The following is a 20,197-nucleotide window of genomic DNA, read 5'->3' as shown; positions in this document are numbered from 1 at the left end:
ACCCTCAGACAGTTTTGGAAACACATTACCACAATACCTATGGTCTAGAGCAGCCTTTCTCAACCTGTGGGTCCCCAGATGTTGAACGAAAACTTCCATCACCCCTAGCTAGCAAGAAGAACCGCTGGTCTAGAGGCATTGTGTCCTAAATGAAGCCAAGCTGACTCTACAGAATGATGTTCTTCTTTTAGTCAATTGCCTTTACGCCCAAATGATACGCACCACTTGTCTTTGTTGAGTTTATGTTTTGCGTATGTATTTGTAAAAAACTGAAGACGCCAGTAAATAATGATAAAGGTGATAGGTTTTTAAAATGATGTTTATACCCGTAGAGAAGGGGGAAAGGTCTCTGGCGGGGGGGGAGAGGTCTCTGGCATTGCCAGGGATGGCTGAGAAAGGCTTCTGTCTGAAACTCTGGAGAACTTCTGCCAACTGATGGAGACAATCCTGAACTAAATGGACCAAGGTTCTGACTCAGTACATGACATCTTCCCATGTTCTGATTCACAGATTCAGGGCACTAACCATTCCTTCATTTGTATGCTATACCAGATTGTGCCGAAAGCAAAATGGAATGTCAAATGACTAGACCCAGACATTCTTAGCACTAGCAAGGTTGCTTTGTGCATCCTCTGATATCTAGCCCTCGTATCTGCTTCTGGAACAGCTCCCCTTGTGTAGCTACAGGTATTCGTGAATCTCATACATTGTCCATCTTTTGACAATGATGCCCACACAAACAATGACACTTTCACCTGTGCCAGTAAGATAGTACATGAAAAGTGGGCTGCCAGATCTAAGGTTCCCTTCCCTTGCTCTAAGCAATTATTGGACTGGTATGCACATAATGCTTTGTTTAAACCGTGCTTTCTTTAACAAACCAAGAGTTAACCACACGTTATCCCACAGACAGTCACCATGGCTTGTTTTTCAAAAGCTTGGTTTGTTTTCCAGCTGCTCTTGCCTTGTGCATTTGTAGCTTACTAAATTTCCGTGATGGGGTGCTCAAACATACCATAGTTAAGGGTGCTAGGTTCAAACATAACACTAAGCCATAGTTAAAACAAACCAAGGTTCATAAGCCAACAATAAACCATGGCTTCAGACTGTGGTTTGTTGGCAGTGAACAAACCATAGTTAAGCTGGAAGGCAGGATTTATACATAATGCTACACCATGATTGAATAAACTATTGGTTGATAAACAGTGGTTTAACATTATGTGTGAAACAGGTATCTATAAATGTGCAGAGGATCCAAGGGAGACAGCTGTCATCATGAACCATGGACGGCTACCAACCCAGCCATGCCTCATTTTCTGGGGGAAATGGTGCTAAAGCAGACACAGCCATAAGACTGAAAGCAAACAAGAAGACAAGAGAGAGCCTACTGTTCCTTCCTGGAAGAGAATCTGGGATACAATAATGTCACTGAGGTGGATCCTCTGTGCAAGGAAATGCAGACAACATGCTCCTGTAAGTAAGCATCACAGCAGTACAGTTACTATGACACTCAAGAATAACTCCATAAAAGGTGTAAAATGCTGGTGCAGTCTGTTCATGGAAATGCCACCTAGCGCTGGTTCACACGTGCAGTTTCAACTCTGCTGACTGCAGCATCAAGTGGGGCTTGTAGGAATGAATAGGTCATTGCAGATCTAATACCCCCTGCCACCCAAAAAAACCCCTTTCCTAGCCCCTATTTCCAATAAGAGTCAGTTCACACATTCAACTGCATGCTAGATTAAGTTATGCCAATTATTTGCAACCCATTGTGTGAACTGGCTGCATTGGAAAGTACCACTTTTTAAAGTTGACTTTGGACAACATGACTGTCCTAGCCAGATCATTAATCTGAGGATAGCTCGCTTTTGTATGCACATTTCCATATAACGTCATTATTTGATGCTACAGTCAGTAAGTGCTGAGAACTACCTTTACTCAGGCACAGCCTAACCAGTTATTTAGACCGTTCCTGAAAGTCACACATCTTTTCCTTTTCCTGCTATTACATTGCTGAGAAATTCTGAAACCGCCAAGGCCTTTGTCCAGATGCTACTGTAAGATGAAAGATGTTTCCCAAGACCACCCATATTTCAGCACTGAAGTGGTACACTGACTTTCAGCCTCAGTCCTGTGCTGGTTATTCTCAGGGCAGGTTCTGCCAGTGGCAAGGGCCACAGCTGGTCTGGCATCAAATGGCTACAGAGCGGTCAAGAGGTGTAGTAAGGCACCTGAGTATGGAGCATCACTGGCCCTGCAGCTTGTAGTCTCAAGTGAGGACTGCCCCCCCCCATGTCCTCTTACAATGTTTTGTCATTCTGGTGGACATTCAGAAGCTCCTCAGCCAAGCTGATGAGGCCATTCTCCTCCAGGGCGGCGACCAGTCTTTCTATGGTGGCTCTCTTGCCTTCTGAGTCAATGAACCTGCGGAGAAGCTGGTACGCTTGCTCATAGAGGCCCTCCCGGTCGTACTCTATGGCCAAGTTGTCGATGACAGGATCCCGAAGGGCCCGGCAGTTGACCTGCAGAGACCGGCCCACCTGCTTCCACTTCTTGGACACGAGTTTGGCAAATGTCTGGTGGTCGTCTGGAGAGATTTTTCTGTTGGCTTGGGAAGGGAACAACAACAAAAAAATCTTAACTCATCGGGGACATGTCATTCCGTACAAAACAAAAAATTAGGGTTGCATCCAAATGAACGGACTGGTGTTAGTCAGTAGGTTCATTACTTTTAATGGGACTGCTCTAAATATGGAGAGCTCTGGATCCAACCCTCCCAATATGTGGAAACAGGGGACACACCTCACTACCTGCTTGCCAGGACCAGCCCTGGACTGCATGAGACTTCTGAGGTAGAGGATGCTGCTGCTGTTGATCCTACTACTGACCAATAAACCTCCCAAGACCACTGCCTGGGAGAATATCCCACTCAGAGAGACTGAAAGCTTGGAGGAACACAATATGCCCTGACTGGTTTCCAATGGTGGCTGATACTCATTGGGACTGTTGGGACAGAAAGCAGGGATGTCAATACTAGACAGGGCCAGAGCCAATGGCAGGCAGAGCCAACTAATCTGAGCTTTGTCTCAATCCTTCCTCCTGCGGTGTTTACCAAGGGCAAAACTGAGACTCAGGAAGTCAAAGCTGGCAACTGAGGTCACTCTCTAATACTGGTTGTAAGTCCGAGGGCGGGCAGGCAGGTGGAGGCTGGCTGAGAGCAGGCTGAGGTTGGTTGGGAAGTGTCCCGTTTGCCTTAACAGAACAGCCTCAACTGCTGGCCACATCCCCTCATTCCTGAGCCACCAAAATCACCACCAAGGGCAAGGCTGAACGGAAGCGATAGCTGGGTGTGGTGTCCATCCAGCAGCAGAACTCTCCTTAAGCCCTATCCATGAGGAGGACACCTGACTCTTCAGCTGCTGTTCCAGAACAGGACCCCAATGAAAGCTCAGGGAAGGGTGAGGCAGCAACACCAACCCTTGAAGCTTCTCAGATGAAACCTAACAGGTGCTCAAATAACATCTAACCTTGCAAGTGCTCCTTGTGTGATTTCTGGCTGGACAACTCTCCTACTATCCCGACTCTTCTGATCTTTTTCTTCCCCTTCAGAAACTTTACAATACGAAACTATAAACAGTAAACAGTCCTGCTGCAAAATAGCACCATGTTTTCAGAGTTTTCCTTGAGATGACATAGACAAATTTGTCCAGCTCTCTCCTTTCAGTGCACACGTGTTTAATTTTTTTTGTCTTGTAACCAGTTCTTATTCAAAGTGATCAAGTTCTCCCAATTTCCTCTTGGAAACACTTACCGAACTGCTGGCCCTGGAAAGTGAAGGTGTCTCCCTTTGGCAGAGACCCTGAGATCTCCACAGAACTGTAAGATGGAGGCAGAGAATTCAAAGATGGAGGTGGAGAATTCAAAGATGGAAGTGGAGAATTCAAAGATGGAGGTGGAGAATTCAAAGATGGAGGTGAAGAATTCAAAGATGCAGGTGAAGAATTCAAAGAAGGACCCGTGTTGTCAATCTTGCCCAGAAAGGAACAGTTCCTGAGAGATTCCTCCAGCTCCGTGATCTCTTCATCCCTGAGACGGTTAGGCTGAAATGGAGAACCAATGTAGTATAGTGGTTAAAAAATGCTGCGCTAGAACCTGGGAGACCAGGCCTCAAATCCCCACTTGGTGAGGAAGCTCACTGAGTGACCCTGGGGCAGTCACTGCCTCCCAACCTAGTCTACCTTATAGGGTTGTTGTGAGGATAAAATGGGGAGGGAGAGAGAACCATATACACTGACTTGAGCTCCATGGGGGAAGGCAAGATATAAACATAGTAAATACAATAAGTAACATACCAAAAAAACCACAAATCATCTGCCCCGTTAATTTTACCTGCAAACTAGCTGGTTCAGTAATAAGCCCTATTAAAAAATCAGCATCCATGATGTGTACTGTGTTAGATCCTACATTCAGGTGTGCTGCCAAATATATATATTTGGGCTGCTTACTGGGCGCTGGGTAGGTTGTGGGAGGGCCCTGGGATGCTCTCAGCACCAGCCTGTAACCTCCCCAAAGATTAGTAAGCAAGGAAAACCCACTGAGTGTGTGGGCAGAAAAAAGCAAATAAATGGAGAACAGGGAACAGCAGGTTTTCCACACTCTTCATTTATTTATTTCACCCCACCACCTGCATAAGCTTTCACTCGCGTATGTAAAGTGAGTGTGAGTTGTGGGCCAACTCAGTTCCCTGAGAAGGTAAGCTGTCACTTAAATAATAATAATAATTCTAGTCCTATTTGTTAAAGAACAGAGTTCAAAGTGGATGAGCAATGCCTGCTGAGATCTGTGAAGAATTGCAGGGCTTGTGGGTGGGAAAAAATGGGGCTTCAATGCCCCACATTGTCCCTTGCCTTTTCCCAGAAAGAACCATAAAGACATATTATGCCAAAGAAAAGTGGGCACATTTGCCCAAGCTGCAGAATCTAGCTTTCCTTGACGCAAAACTCGGACGGTTCGCATGCTGAATTTTCCTCTTAATTATCTAACTTGGACACTAAATAGCAGGGGTTGGGAAACTCTGGCCGGCAGACCAAACTGGGTGCAGCACAAGTCCCACTTGGGTCCACAGGACTGCTTCTCCCAAACTATTCCCGCCCATCCCACACGGGACGTCATTTGTGATGCCCTGTGTTCAGCCTTTGGATGAGCACAGGCCTGGCCATGCCCCTTGAGCTGAGGTTCCCAAGTGCCCAGCTGGCTCTCAGGTTCTTGGGAAAGCTCTGGACAAGAGACTTTGTTCGGTGGGTAAGTCAATCCACCTGTCATGTATTGGATGTCAAAACAGGTGATTGGCTGGTGGGCTGTCCTGCACACCTGTCTAAGGTGGCCCACAAGGACAAGTAACAAACCTGCTCACCCAAAGGTTCCAGGCTCCTGCCATATAGCCACCCACGCAGCCCAGCATTTCTCTCACTCGCACCTTTTCATGGTAGATGCACTCAAGGCACCGCTCCTCCTCCCGGATCATGGCGTCCAGCTTCTCGGCGCCAGTTTTCAGCTCCATCTGGACAGGGACTAAGGTGGACATGGACAAGGAAAGTTTGAGGTGATTCTGGAGGGAGTCTTGGAGGTGTCCCTCGCGATAGCTTTGCAGGAATCTCTGGCAGTTCTCTTTCTTGCAGAATTTGAGCTGGATTATCAGGTGAGGGTCACTGCAATGGACCTTCAGCACGTCTACCCCGTTGAGGCTACCCGTTGAATCTGGGGAAGAGAGCAGGGAGGAAAGTTAGCGGTGGCTGTCAGGTTTTCCACTTACCAAACACAAGAAGCCACTTTGTGCTGTCAGACTGGGTTATCAAGCTCTGTACCTTATACACTGAATGACAGCAGCTCTGCAGATATATATTTTTCAGTTGTGTTTTATGCTGTTGAGTCATCTTGGGCTCCCTTTCGGGAGGAAGAGCAGCAAATGTCAAGGCAATAAGCAACTATTTTACTTTTAAAAGACAACTGTTTAGGTAAGTTTTTAATGTTTGAGGCTGTATTTTTTTTTTAATATTCGGTTGGAAGCCGCCCAGAGTGGCTGGGGAAACCCAGCCGGATGGGCAGGGTATTAATAATAAATTATTATTATTTATTATTTTTATATTAATTAAATAAATTTTGTATAATCTTCCAGAAAACAAGCAAACAAACACACAGAGAGAAATAGCACATTTACAAGAAGACCTAAAGTGATGCTGCAAGATACAGTGCAGACAGAAGCCTCTCTATGTTCCACTTATTATTATCTTTATGACTAAAGTAAAGGAGACCTTCTAGGCCTGTAAATTCTACAGGCTGGGAAAGAGACTTCCCTGGAGAGTTCCGATGAATGGAAGTCTCTTAGCAAACAGAGCATGGAAGACAAATTGCTGTGTTCTAGAACTGCAGGGTAGTATGCAATGTTTGGGGAAGGACTTGAGCATTTCGGCGGAGCATCTGCTTTGAATGCAGAAGGTCCCAGGAAGGGCTAGAGAAGACCTGCGCCTGAAGCCCCGAAGAACTGCTGCCTGTCTGTGCAGACAATACTAAGCTAGGTGGTCCAATAGTCTGACTCAGTATAAGATGGTTTCCTAGGCTTCTGTTTAAACCAGGACTGGAATCTCCCTTTATTTTTAGGGCCGACGTTGTAGCTCAGAAGCAGAGCACCTGCTTGGCATGCAGAACGTCCCGAGTTCCATCTCTGGTATCTCCAGGTCTGGGACCCTGGAGAGCTGTTGCCAGTCAGAGTAGTCAGTACTGAGCCCAATGGTCTGACTCACCAGTTTGCAAAGGTTTGGACTTGCAGAAGCTTAAGTTCCAAGAGCAGCTCAGATGTAGGGATGCTGAGTGACAACAGGCAAATGATGCTGTTCTCAATGAGTTGCTGTCTTGGGGCACTAATGGCTACACAGAATACATACCCGCTAGAGCCAACTTGAGTGCTTTGAACACGCAGGGCTTCTGCTTTGGGTCTCCATACATCACAGGAAGAAGGACATTTTCCGATGTTGACTGCACAAACAGGTAGGCGCTTCCCACCCAAACATCAGAGACGTCTCCCATCTTTCTGTCTCCAAAAGGAAACGAAAGAATTCGTTGACTTTTTTTTATTTAACAAGATTTATATAGCACTCAATCCAAAGATCGCTACATACAATAATATAAACTATTCATATAAAAACCAAACTTTTAAAACAAATGGATGTGAGATTCATACCAGGGGTCAAATCCCCACTCAGTCATAAAGCTCACTGGGTGACCTAGGGCCAGTTATCATCTATAGTATTAGCCGAACCTACCTCACAGGGTTGTTGTAATCAATCAATCAAATAAATAATATGGGAAAACCTTTGGGGAGTCCAGTGCTATCACACAACTATTTCAAGGGTGGCTTCCTGGACTCGCGCCAAAACAGACCCCATAGGGGGCTTAGCCCATAATTGATCCCATTCTACTTCTTTGATGCTTCTCTTAAGGTCCTTTCCCCAGGCTCATGTATATATTGTGTATCCCCCATAACCAAGTCTAATAATGGCTTATATAAAGCAGAAGGCAGTACATATTTGGGGACCTATAACAAAAGGATCCAACTGTTGCCAGAGTCCCAATGTCTTCTCCTTTGCCTTGCGAGAGGTTTGTTTATAGAACCAGCTGTTCTGAGAGGCCATGTTCAGCACTATCTGACCTTGTGTCATCAGCACCAATATCACATTTCTTGTTTGCTCAAATTTGCACCTCTAAACAGAGAGAGCGTGCCACATTTTGGTCAGGTGCACCTAAAAACAAGTCTTGAAATGTATCAAATGCAAAATGAATGAATGAATGAATGAATGAATACTGCCTACATTTGAGTCTCCTCATTTCCCCTGCCCTGCAATACTAGGAAAATAATGTTGATCAGACTTGCATGGTTGTTGTAAAAAATCACTGAGATACTGTATAAGAAACACTCCGAACAAAGTTCTATATACCTGCTAAATAATACTTCATATATATATATATATGCAATATACTTCTATAGTATATTGTATTTTAAAATGGGGTTTCAGAGTTTTTAGGGGTTTTTGAATGTTTTATGTAGATTTTCAATTTCATTGTTCTGTATGGGACAGTGACAATAAAGATATCGTATCCTATATCGAAGTGGTGGCATTGATTTTTATTGCCAAAGCAAAACGAACACTTCTCCGTTTCTCATTTCCAGGTTTTTACCGATCAGGACAAACCTGACCTGCTTTGATGAGTGCATTTATTCCGGATTAAGTAATCCAAAACAGACACACATCCGCCCCCAGTTTTGTAAACCGAAGTTTCTAAAACGGGTAGGTTCCTCGCGGGTCCCTAGAAGTACGCGAATATTCCACTTTTTCCTCTCTTGAACCCTCTCAAAATCCTTTTGTTACAAAAGCGAGATCCCCATCTGCACAAAGTACGTAGGAATGTCAGGTCCGATCCGTCCCTCGGGCCGCGCAAGAGAGCAAAACATGCCCGAGCCCAGTTCCTGGAACGAAGCCGCTTCCCGGAACGCACGGAACCGAAACTGGCCTCTTGGGCCTTGGCAAATGAAAACGGATGAATTGCGCATTGTCGCTCCACTCCCCACCCGCGCCTTTCTGCACTTGGAGGAAGAGCCTCGCCTCCCCACTTTTTAAAATTGGCCACTTTAAACTTGGGGGGAACTCCTTGCCACCCACTTTCTCCGTAGCGAAATCTCCGCGCTAGGCAGCGGGAGGCACGGAACGATTTGGGCCAACGGGGGGCTCCCGATCGCTACTTCGGATCGAGTTGTCAGCAGCCGGAGCCTGCGCTTGCACCCACCCGCTTCCCAAGGCGGAGAGCGACCATTACCTCTTCCCTTTGCCCGATCCTGGCCGGTCCTCCTCCCCGCGCGCAAACAGAGTGAGCTACAGCGCGCGTCTTCCGCCTTTGCGCATTAGCCGCTCGGAAAGAGCAAAAAGGCACTTTGCACTTTCCTGATCATGTGGCTATTAAAGGAAGATGACCCGATCCCTGAGCAATGACCGCCCCCCATATGCCAGTCACTCCCCCCACCCCCATATGCTCTCTCCCACCCACAACCCCCCCCCCCTCCAACTTTCAAGCTTGCAAAGAATTCACAGGATTGTTTTTGCAGTTCGGGGATCTGGGGAAAGCCTAATTCCAACCTGGTGGAGTTTTTGCTTTTTCCTTTTTGGCAGTTTTCTCCCCGGAGAAGAATGAACTACAGTCTCTCCCCCTCCAAACGTGGTTTGCGAGAGGCAGCGGTGACCGGCTGGCGGACCTGCCAGTCCAAATCGGGCACCGCTTCCCATTGGGCTGCTTGTTTAGAAGGTACCGAAGGATCCGCCCCGTTTTTATGCACCAGGAAGTTCAGGCTGCCAATCAGTGGGCGCCCCGAACCGTGGCCTTGACAGGAGAGGCCGCCTGGGGGCTGGGGTCGTCTGAAATCAGGTAAGGAACGGGGTGGGAATTCAGCTCGTCCTTGGCTGCAGCTCACAGCTCTGACCAAGGTGCTGTTTGATCGCCTTGTTTTTAGAAAGCAAAAGCGCCGTGTCCCAGAGCATCAGCAGAGTGCATATGCTCGCATAGATTAATTCCACTCCTGCTAGGAGGAGGAGAGGAGATCTCTCAGCGCTCTTGGGAAGATCTGCTAGCTGAAAGCTGCTCCAAGGCAGAGAGGGGACTGCAGAGGGAAAAGGAGCCTGCTCTGCTGCGCTCTCACGGGCAGGTTGGAACTTGCTGGCGGGCTGTGATGACTAATGATCATCAGGAGCTCGTTTTGAGGAGCGCTGTTAGGTATCCCCTGTGCTGTCGAGGCTGTTGCCGGTTCCATGCTTTGGAACATTATTCTAGCAGAGATGCAACAGGCCACCTGGCTTCTGACTTTCAGGAGTCTCTTTGAAGACCTTTTTTGGGGGGGGGGCAGCAGTCCTATGCGCAGTTGTTTTTAAAAATTATTGAGGAAGGCAGTCATATTAATGATTTTTCGGGGGGTGGGTTATGTTGCTGTCCATTGCCCTGATATTTTATGAAAGATGTATAAATCAGCCCACTATTGTGAAATAATCTGCCAATAGAGATTCAGCAGGTGCCTTCTGTTTTAGCTTCTAAGTGCCTCCTGAACATTTTTCTTTTCCATTGGGCTTAACGCAGGCAATTAAGATCACATATTTCCATAACTGTTGGCTGATTTCGACATTTTTGTATGTCTTTCTTACTGTATTTTATAGTTGTTTTTTTAAAAATAATAATATGAATAGAGGTATATAAATATTTTAATAAAGAGCAGTCAATCACAGCAAAACAAAAAACAAAACAAACAAAAAACCCTCTACCTTGTTTGAGAGGCCAGCTGCTTAGTATACTTTTGGAATGAGATTTTGGCGTTTTCCTGGAAAAAAACAACCACCTGCTGTCTCCAATAAGGGGAGGTCTGCCTTGTAAATGATGTTAACATGTGGCTTTCATAAGTCTTTCATGCCATCTGTCATTCTGTGGACAGCCTTGGGCAGCAAGTGTCTCAGGAATCGCGTTGCCAGTGCATCAGAGGTCAAGGATAGCTCTCACAGCCTCGGTTTAAAGCATTACTGGCAGGGCTGTAATGACTGCACTCCTAAGAAAAAGTCTGCCCTGCAGAAAATTGGATTTTTTTTATTTCTTAATGCTGGGTGGGTTGCCCTTACAAGTGATGTTCCTTTAGGAGCCACACTGCCTCTCTGCATCCCTGCTTCTGCAACTCCATGATACCTACTGAACCTCTATTTTTATCCAACAGGATATTAAAAGCACAAGAAAACATCGAACATTAAAAATTTCCCTAAACAAGGCTGCCTTCAGATGTCTTCTAAAAGTCAGGTAGTTGTTTATTTCCTTGACATCTGATGGGAGAGCGTTCCACAGGATAGGCGCCACCACCGAGAAGGCCCTTTGCCTGGTTCCCTCACAGTGAGGGAACCGCCAGAAGACCCTCGGAGCTGGACCTCAGTGTCTGGGCTGAACGATGGGGGTGGAGGCGCTCCTTCAGGTATACAGGGCCGAGGCCGTTTAGGGCTTTAAAGGTCAGCATATTTAAATCAGCACAATTAACAGGATAGTAAAACATTCTCATATCCCCGTATTGAGAAGGTTAAGGAGTATTGGTTAGGGCAGGATTGGGGAACCTCCCGTCTGCAGGTAAAATTTGGTCTGCCAAGCCTCCCCGTTTGGTCTATGAGGCCATTTCAGGTAAGCCATGCCCACTTGCCTGTTGTCGTATATATCAGGTGTGGGCCAGCTAAGGCAGGGCTTGGCCCAAAGGGACTTTCCAGGCACCGCCTACTGTAAGTGCCATCAAAACCTCCTGCACAACACTTCCCAAGAGGACCTGGCAACCAGCGGGTTGTCAGATGCTTGGAAAGTGCTGCGCAAAGTGCCCTGCAAGCTCTGTTTGTGGCACCTGGGAAGCACTGAGCACATCAAATCCCTGCTCAGCCATGACGCTCATTGGGTGCCCTTGGGCGCCAGTCACTGCCTCCCAGCCTAACCTACTTCACAGTGTTGTTAGGATAAAACGGAGAGAGGGGAGACCTATGTGCACCGCCTGGAGCTCTGCGGAGAAAAGGTGGCATTTAAATGCAATAAGTAAATAAATAACAACGATTGAACAGAAAGGCAGCAATGCTCTTTCTTTTAAATAAAGAATTCCCCTTCAAGAGCCACTGGGAACTTCTAGCTTCTCATGGAAAGAGCAACATATAAACTGTTTATTCTCCCCTCCCCACCCTGGAGTTTGCTTTTATGTTATTTTATTTCAGAATTCTGCCTCTCCCTTGCTGAGTCACTGACAAGGAATTCTTGGGCAGAGGCAGCAGAAATCGCTAAGGGTTACCTTGACTCATCATGAACTTTACCTTGGAGTGGGAGAAAGCCACTCCTTTCTCAACAGTGCAGTAGTAAAATTAACTATCTGGGGCAGGGCAGGGGGGCGGGTGTTGGGGGAGGGATGCAAGTGTAAATGTGCAGTGGGGAATTTAGATTTCTCCATGTTTGTTTTGGACACGTTTTGTTTCAATTGTTGTGCCATATGCTGATCTTTTCATATGCAAAGTCATCTTGTCTTTTTAATCAGTGAGCAAAAGGATGCTACGATCACTAAGAGCTAGCATGGGTTTCTCAAAAACAGGCCATGCTAGATGAATCACATTTCTTTTTTTGATAAGAGTTACAAGCTGGGTGGCTCAGGGGAATGTGGTGGGCGTGGCATATCTTGATTTCAGTAAGGCCTTACACAAAGTCCCTCATGATGTTCTTGCAGAGAAGCTGGTAAATTGTGGCCTAGAGGATGCTACTATTAGCTGGATTTGGAGCCAGTTGACTTACTGAACCTAACAAGGGGTCACTAATAGTTCCTGTCTTCTGAGGGGTTCAACCTGTTGTAAACAAAAATTGCCCTTTTCCCTTATGGGATATCCAAGAGCCCATATAGAGTCCTTACATAGGTTCCCTATTGGTAGGAAAGAATAACAGAGGCCAACCAGAGAATATTGAGAAGCAAAGCAGCTAGTAAGCTTGATCTTTATTGATCTGTTGCAACAGGGTGCTCCCCTCACCCACAGGAGAGGAGGAGGAACCCAGAAAAATGGTGTGCAAAGCCTTATAAAGACTTTTGAAATTGCCACCCTGTAGATCAAGACCACCCCCAGAAACATCATACATACATCACAGAAAAGGCGGTTTAAACAGAAATTTGAATGTTGTTTATCTCCTGTCTAGCAGGTTACTTGATTGGATTGCCTTGGGAGCCTGGCCAATCTTTTGTAATGATAAATACTTAGTTCCAGGGCCATGTCACAGGCTCACGCCCTATTCAAACACAGACATACCCTTAAGATAGGATTTGTGAAGGAAAAGACAATGGGGAGGCTTTTCCATTTTCCTTTGACCTTGCAGAGAAAACATTTGGTCAGTTTGGGACAGTTCGATTCGAGAAAACATTTGGTCAGTTTGGGAATCAAAATGGTTCCAGGTCGGTCTTCCTGTGCTGATCTACGTATGTGCGGTTATGAACATTACCATATATGTAAGACCTCAAAATTCCTATCATAGACCTATCTCTCCCAGCTTTGTGTTGTCTGCAAAGGTAATCAAGATTCACCCCAACCCTTTATAGAAGTCAGGGAAGAGAACCTTTTTCAGCTGAGAACCTCAGACAAGGATTTTTAAAAATGGTGAGAAGTACCGGGGCAAGGCAGTACCCTGCGATGACCCACTCAAAACCTTCCTTCAATACCCTGGTTTGTGGAGTTTCCTTATAGCTCAATAGGGCCATTTGATTCTGATGCTACTTCACTGGTGTTTGTAAAAATAAAAAAAAGAGTGCCCCTCCCCTGCGCACATTGACTTGCTAGATCCTTCCCCTCCCTTCCAACTTTTGACACAGCACATGAATGACGCCTCCTTTTTATAGGAGGAGTGGCAAAAACGGTGGGGCAAGGAGTGTTTAAAATCAGGCACAACTTCCTTTTGCGTAAGCCTCCCCCCCCCCTTGCTTTAAAAAACAACAACCTTGTACTGAAAACAAGGAAGTGACTTCATGGTTTCAGAAAGGAAACAGAGTTTATGGGGACTTCCTGTTGCAGACGCCTTCATTGTGACCTTTGAGAGTGTGACTGATCTCTTTGTGCCTGGGAGGAAAGGAGAGAGCACATGGTGGCTTGAGCAGGCAGAAGAAGAAAGCACATCCAGGGGCTCCTGGTACGTATGATGCAAAATGCTCTTTCCTGGGTATACAACTGCTTAGCAGAGGAATGGTGCTTCCCTCTCCATCCTTGAGGTGCCTAAAAATAACGTGAGCATTTCTACTCAGTCTTACTTTTTCGAGAGCCGTAGTTCTGCATGAGAGCCAGTGTGGTGTAGTGGTTAAGCGCGATAGACTCGTAATCTGGGGAACCGAGTTCCCGTCTCCGCTCCTCCACATACAGCTGCTGGGTGACCTTGGGCCAGTCACACTTCTCTGAAGTCTCTCAGCCCCACTCACCTCACAGAGTGTTTGTTGTGGGGGAGGAAGGGAAAGGAGAATGTTAGTCGTTTTGAGACTCCTTCAGGTAGTGATAAAGCGGGATATCAAATCCAAACTCTTTTCCATTCTGCCAAATGCAGCCACCCAGTGCCAGGAACAGAGGAACTTATTTTGCATGCGAGAACTCCTAGATATCATCTCCAGGTATGGCTTGGAGATAGGCAGCCTGTAGACTCAAGGCAGACAATACTGAGATGGATGGACCAAAGGATGGACTCAGTATAAGGCAACTTCATCCGAGCCTCTCTCAGAGGGGACACCTAGAAAAGGGCTTCAGGTGAAGGTTGAAGGGTCCTGGGCGGTTCATACTGAGAGATTTAGGCCAAAATATATTTGGGTCCCGAGCTAAAAGGTCGTTTCACCTCCTTCAATCACTGCACTCTGCAAGTAAGGGCTTCCTGAAGATACCATCTTATCAGGAGATCTGTTCCACACAGTACTATGTAGGAAGTGAGCCTTTAGTGTTGTAGCACCTGCCCTTGGAATGCCATCCCATTAAATATAAGGCGACATCTTTGCTGTCTTTTCAGCAGCTACTGAAGACCAGCTTCTTTCAATGAGCCTTTTAAAGCAGGGCTATTTCCCAGTCTGTGTCTGTCCTGGAGTTGTACTTGCTGCCCTGGGTCCCTTTGGGAGGAAGGGCCAGATATAAATTTAGTAAATAAATAAGTAAAAAAAACAAAACCAAGGTAATTTGCAACAGTATCATTCCAAATGAGATCAGGTTCTAGTCCTAATGTGACTACTTAACTCATTGACATTTATTTCTGCATTCAAAGCATCTGCCCTCCCACTGAGCTAGGGAGCAGGCCACCCAGTGTTGAACATTCATGTTTTGAATTCGGATGGGTTCAGCTTTCCTTCTGAATTTAATTTCTTTTTTTTTAAATATAATTTTTATTAACAGGCCAATCAAATCACATTATTTCCAAATTATACAGCCAATTTTTTAAATTTTTGTTGGGGGTACCCATACTTCAAGCTCCGAAAAGGTGTCCAAACATCACTTATATTGCTGCTTTAATTAGACAATTCTATCCAGTTCTGTCCAGATAGTCTCTTTGTTACTTTCCTCATCATCTTGTTGTTATCATATATTCCTTTCTTTGCGATCTCTGATAATCTTCACAAGCGGGTTGAAAACAAACATCCTCTGTGTGGGTTTTATACTCTCCAAAAATCATATCACATAAGGACAGCCGCCATTTCCACACCTCCGTAAAGAAACTTTCCCTCGGTCTGTCCGTTGATTTTCCCAGGCTTGCCAGACATATCTCAGAGGGCTCTGCCAAGGTCTAGATCACATTCCTATAAGCATTCACATTCCAATGACCCTGGTCCTCCCCCCCCATCCTTCTTAGGCAAGCCTGTCTCGGCGAGACGCCATTTGAAACTGCGTCATAAAACTTTCCTCCGTTCTCTGATGTTTACCAATCCTCTCTTTGATCGATAATTCACTCCACACAGTTCTTGAATTCCTGCTTGTGATTAATAAATTGCAACGATTCTTCTTTCTGGGGTGGAGGGTTATTAATACTCACATAAGGCAAAGAAAAAGAAAAGTTTTTTCCTCCACCCTCCTTTCCGTTTTGCACCAAACATACCAGTCTTTTAATGGTGATTCATCACTTGATTTATTTGTCACGCCCGTCGCTCCGCTCCCAGAGATCCATTAATCAGCAGTCTTAACTCCCGATCTTCGCTTGATGTATGTGCTTTAGCTTCTTTCCAATTATATATTTCCAATTATATGTTTCGAGCTAAAGCAACCAGTGCGCTGATTGGAGACAGCGTCTGGGAAGAGCCAACTTCACACAAGGGCTTGTGCCAAGTGTCCGCACCCCCTTCTTTCGAATCCGGGGGTGAATTATGGACACCGCTGGCAAGGCAGTCCCCCCCATCCCCTTGGGGGGGCAGGAAGACTGCATACTTCCCATAGCAGCCTCTTAATTACCTCGTGTGGGTCGGAGAGATGTTATTGTGGGCCATCTTCCAATGCGCCCCCTGGTGGCCCCCTCCTTCTGAATTTAATTTCACCTCCATCTAGGATAGCTGCAGATGGAACCTGCAGCAAAAGCAACAAGCAGTTGATAAGGGAGGTGGCTTCCTTTAGGATTTGACAACAAACACTGAATAGGGAACTCTTGTGGATATTTGTATGATTCCTCCTGCCTGACTTTTTACTGAATGATGTCATTGATTCTCTATCTGCCTCCAAGGCTTAGTGCACACAACCAGGTTGCCGACTGACGGAGTAACTTTGCCCTCTTGATATTTGTACAATGACATGTTCTTGTGAAGGGTGTCCACGTGATAAGTTCATAAGTTATTGCATGAAATGTTTTACCTGACGACCTAACTATGTGTAGCCCCTTTTCACAATACTAATTTGCCTGCTCAGAGTCATGTCCATTAACTTCAGCGGGTCTGAGTAGGACTAGCATTGGGTACCACCCTTTGGCATTTTTCACCTCGGGAATAATGCATCATTTATTGTGGTGTTTTCCTGGACTCCTTCACGTGATTTCTGCTTATTTCATAGACTGATGTTTGTTCATCTTGCGTGCGTTTCTTTTCCAGCAACGAAAGCTACATTCCCAAATTTGCAACCACAGCTGCCCTAGGAGAATGCCGGTGTTGGCCCCCGACGCTTGGAGCTACATCCCTGAAGAAATCCTGGCCAATATATTTTACTACTTGCCTCTTAAAGATCGGCACACAGTATTCCATGTGTGCCGGCCCTGGGCTGCGGCAGTTTCTACCAGCTCCGTCTGGAGTTTTACAGAGGTCAGGTAAGAAGGGAGAGCTTAAAGTGCAGCCTCTCTTTGAAGGTCTCCTGTGAAGGAGAGGCCACCACCTCCTGAGGAAGCCTATCAAGTGCCTCTTCCCATTTGGAAGCTTATCCTGTTGTGCTGCAATTGATTCTAGTGGAGCAGAAGTTGTCTACAATGTCAGATCTTTATCACCTCACCCCAAGAGGCCAGTTTTCAAGTGAGGGGTGTGGAGAACAACCCACGTGTCCACGTTTGATGGTATCTTGACATGGCAGGTGGGTTGTCCTACCCGTATGCAGACATTGGCCCAAGGTGATGGAGTGGGTGGGACCTGCTGCCCAAGCAAGATTGAACTCCCTCATCAATTCAGTCTTGCTTCTTGCAAGGTTCGGGCTCTCTAGCCAGTTCTCAGCAGAGAGCTGGGGCCACCTGAGGCTTTCTGTAGGCTGACAAGGCTTCTACTGCAGCCACCCCTTGCCCTCCTTGAGGAGCTGGTTGTGCTGGCTTAAAGGTTCCTTGGCCAATTTCATAGCTGCTGACTTCTGCAATATGGAAAAGATGGGGGCCTTGTCCATGAGGAAGTTGGGACAGCTACAGCCTCAGGTTTGGAGGGCCTAGGGGGGAGTCCTGAGGTTCTTCCACCCCACCTCCAGCCGCGCCACTGACTGGAGATTTCCTTCTCATCTGTATCTTCCTCAGAGAGCCTATATCAATGAGCGCATTCCTGATACTTTGGATCACTATGAGTTTCTATTGAATTGTATTAATGCTGTGATTAATTTGGGATTTTTTTATTTTTGCTTTATATGCTACTGTGCTTTTGATATTACTCTAGTGATTGCCATGTTTGTTAGTTTTTAAAGCGATTGTTTTTCTTGTGAGCGGCTTTGAGCTCAACATTTGTTGTTGGAAAAGCAGGATGCAAATATTAAACTGATTTTTTAAAAAAATCCCCCATCATTTTTTGTCCAGTTGCAGCACAGAGGATGAAGATGGCGAAGGCACTTTGCAGAGCTTGCAACAGTTTCTGAGCCACATCAGACACCTGAAGATAGCCTTTGATCAGTCTCAGGAGAAAACCCAGAGGAACGTCACTCAGATTTTGGACATGCTGGCCAAGCAGAACCACAAGTTGCAGGCTCTGTGCATTGTGTGCAAAGGAGAAAACCCCCTTTTCTATTCCGGCCAAGACATCATTCAGAGCATCCGGAGAATCTGCCAGAGCCAGAATAAGACCAACCTTCAGCTTATCGATTTCCGGCAAATGCCTTTCACTCTGGACGATGGGCTCATTCAGCTGATTGCATCCAGCAGCCCAAATCTGCATACCCTGTTCATCAACAACCGCACCCTGGTTTGCAACGTCAAGCCAGAGACGATCTGTGAGGTTCTGAGGGTTTGTCCTAACTTATCTACCCTGGGGGTCTACTATGCCAGCCTGTCTGAGGATGTTTTCCAGGAACTGGTAAAGTCAAATCGAGGGCCCTTCAAGTGCCTGGATATTTTCTGCGAGCGCCTGGACAAGTACATCCCCGTCATCCCGGAAGAGCTTTGGGCTATGGTTCATGAGAGATATCCACAGCTGCAGGTGGAGATGGAGTTCGACCACACAGTCCCTGCGTGGAAGATCCCTCGGATTCTAAAGCCCAATATTCCCGTAACCAGTTTGCAGCTTAACACTTACACGTACATGGTGAACCAGATTCGGTTTGCCACCAGCAACTACAGCAAGACTCTTGAAAGGCTGGTCATCCGCACTACGCCATCTGATGACCTCAACTCCTCGCTAACAGATCTAGCCAAAAAGTGTGTGCATCTGAAAGAGGTCCACTGTTACTGTGTGGTTAGCCCAGCCGTGGTACAGGCCTTTCTTTTACACTGCAAGGGTTTGAGAAAGTACACTCTAAAGGTCACCACGGGACGCAGCACTTGGAAACCAACAATAATCCAGTGATTTTCCATCTGCAATCTTAGCTCTGCTAACCTCTGAGTAAACCCCACTTACTTACTCCAGAGTTGGCATGGTTAGGATTGTGGTGCAATTCCATTTCCTCTCACTTTGTTGCTAAATTTACTGCTGGAGTAGGCAACTGCTTAGGAGTAAGGTGGGTAAACACAGAATCCAAATAGAATCACACACTTACTTCTCAGCTGATATGGCTAAGATTGTGCTGCAAGTGCTACTATATTCAGTGGGGCTTACTCCCAGGTAAGTACGGTTAGGACTGCATCCTAAGTCCCATTACCTATTAGTGTGAACAAAGCACAGTCTTTGCCCTAGAAACAGGTGAACAATGTTTACAGAGTGGCATATATTTTTCAGATTCTTGCAAAATCATAGCACTTTAAATCTGTGATATGATCATAATTCACAATAAATATTTGTATACGAAATGCAGTGTTTTTATAGTTCTGCTTAATAATATTCATGTGGGGATTTTTTTGTCAGAAACATGACTATCGTGCAGCTTCGACCCCCTCTCTCAAGTTCAAATCCTCTTCATCGGGGTGGTGTCAGGGAAGATCAGAAATTATTATTTTTATTCAATTTACCGGTATATACTGTCCTTTATCAAAAGATCCCTGGGCAGTGTACAACATTAAGAACACATTTTATGGACCATCATCATAAAAACACAATCATAGCTGTCAACCGTCCCTTATTTGGCAGGAAAGTCCCTTATCCCAGCGCTGTGTCCTGCTGTTGTCCCTTATTGATGATGTCCCTTAAATTTCCCGGGTTTCAAAGGAAGCAGCTCCTCTCCCTCCCTCCCTGCCAGGCAGGGAGGTGGGAGGCTCCAACTGTGTTGCTTGGCTGTGTTGCTCACCCAATAAGGAGTCTAAGAACGACTGGGGGGTGGAGCTTGCATGCCTTGTGCCGATCAAATCGGCCGCGTTGCCTGGGGACTCGCCTTTGCTCAGCGCTTCCCAGCAGAGAGGTGATGGTGGTTTCCCTTGCTGCATCCCCTTTGCCAGGTTGCTGTGCTGTGGGAACCACCACTTGAGGCTTCTTTTGGCTGCTGGCTGGGCTTTCTGCCTTTGGGTCGGAGGGGCTCAGAAGTTGAACATACCTGTGCTTGGAAAATCCCTTATTTTGGCTGCTGATCCCTTATTTTCGAGGCTGCTGGTCAGTTATTTTCAAATCTGTAACTTGACAGCTATGAACACAATACAAAACACAATGATAGGCAGCATAATGATAAAACAATCGTGACAACAGCCCCATCCCTTTAACAGGCCATAGATTATTTAATGGCAAGATGCCTGGATAAAGAGGAATGTTATTGCCTGGTGCCTAAAGACATGTAATAATGGTGCAAGAGGAGCTTTTTCTTGCTTTGTAAGC

At 46.1% G+C, this 20,197-nt stretch overlaps 2 protein-coding genes across 9 annotated transcripts; one reads left to right on the top strand and one right to left on the bottom strand.

Moving 5' to 3' along the window:
* Nucleotides 1-301: 301 nt before the first annotated feature.
* TRADD (TNFRSF1A associated via death domain) lies at nt 302-9,303 on the bottom strand. 4 transcript variants are annotated; one of them, XM_081920413.1, is made up of 5 exons: nt 9,186-9,303; nt 6,942-7,091; nt 5,477-5,757; nt 3,812-4,100; nt 302-2,608 (listed from the first exon to the last, which is right to left on the bottom strand). In XM_081920413.1, exons 2-5 carry the CDS (start codon nt 7,081-7,083, stop codon nt 2,301-2,303), a joined length of 1,020 nt encoding a protein of 339 aa, XP_081776539.1. In that variant the 5' UTR covers nt 7,084-7,091; nt 9,186-9,303; the 3' UTR covers nt 302-2,300. The 4 variants fall into 4 exon arrangements, with proteins under 4 accessions (XP_081776539.1, XP_081776541.1, XP_081776538.1 ...); XM_081920415.1 differs by having other exon boundaries at nt 6,942-7,087; nt 9,186-9,268; XM_081920412.1 differs by lacking the exon at nt 9,186-9,303 and adding an exon at nt 8,869-9,023.
* A 57-nt stretch (nt 9,304-9,360) lies between these two features.
* LOC309375024 (F-box/LRR-repeat protein 8-like) lies at nt 9,361-18,814 on the top strand. 5 transcript variants are annotated; one of them, XM_081920392.1, is made up of 6 exons: nt 9,361-9,471; nt 10,796-10,875; nt 13,120-13,226; nt 13,638-13,752; nt 16,658-16,869; nt 17,824-18,814. In XM_081920392.1, the coding sequence occupies exons 5-6, from the start codon at nt 16,706-16,708 to the stop codon at nt 18,803-18,805; spliced, it is 1,146 nt and encodes a 381-aa protein (XP_081776518.1). In that variant the 5' UTR covers nt 9,361-9,471; nt 10,796-10,875; nt 13,120-13,226; nt 13,638-13,752; nt 16,658-16,705; the 3' UTR covers nt 18,806-18,814. The 5 variants fall into 5 exon arrangements, with proteins under 5 accessions (XP_081776518.1, XP_081776516.1, XP_081776517.1 ...); XM_081920390.1 differs by lacking the exon at nt 13,120-13,226; XM_081920391.1 differs by lacking the exons at nt 10,796-10,875; nt 13,120-13,226 and having other exon boundaries at nt 9,377-9,471.
* The last annotated feature ends 1,383 nt before the right edge of the window (nt 18,815-20,197 follow it).

The sequence above is a fragment of the Podarcis melisellensis genome (genome assembly GCF_964234715.1).
Source record: "Podarcis melisellensis genome assembly, chromosome: 8".
Classification (NCBI taxonomy): domain Eukaryota; kingdom Metazoa; phylum Chordata; class Lepidosauria; order Squamata; family Lacertidae; genus Podarcis; species Podarcis melisellensis.
This window is presented reverse-complemented; position numbering and strand designations above follow the sequence as displayed.

Bases quoted from the DNA above. Each gene is read 5' to 3' on its own strand.
- TRADD (XM_081920413.1), bottom strand. From the start codon at position 7,083: ATGGGAGACGTCTCTGATGTTTGGGTGGGAAGCGCCTACCTGTTTGTG. The intron at 5,758-6,941 runs GTATGTATTCTG...TCTCTTCCCCAG, and splicing joins ACTCAAGTTGGCTCTAGCGG to ATTCAACGGGTAGCCTCAAC. The intron at 2,609-3,811 runs GTAAGTGTTTCC...TCCCTTCCCAAG, and splicing joins TTTCCAGGGCCAGCAGTTCG to CCAACAGAAAAATCTCTCCA.
- LOC309375024 (XM_081920390.1), top strand. From the start codon at position 16,706: ATGCCGGTGTTGGCCCCCGACGCTTGGAGCTACATCCCTGAAGAAATC. The intron at 16,870-17,823 runs GTAAGAAGGGAG...TTTTTTGTCCAG, and splicing joins TGGAGTTTTACAGAGGTCAG to TTGCAGCACAGAGGATGAAG.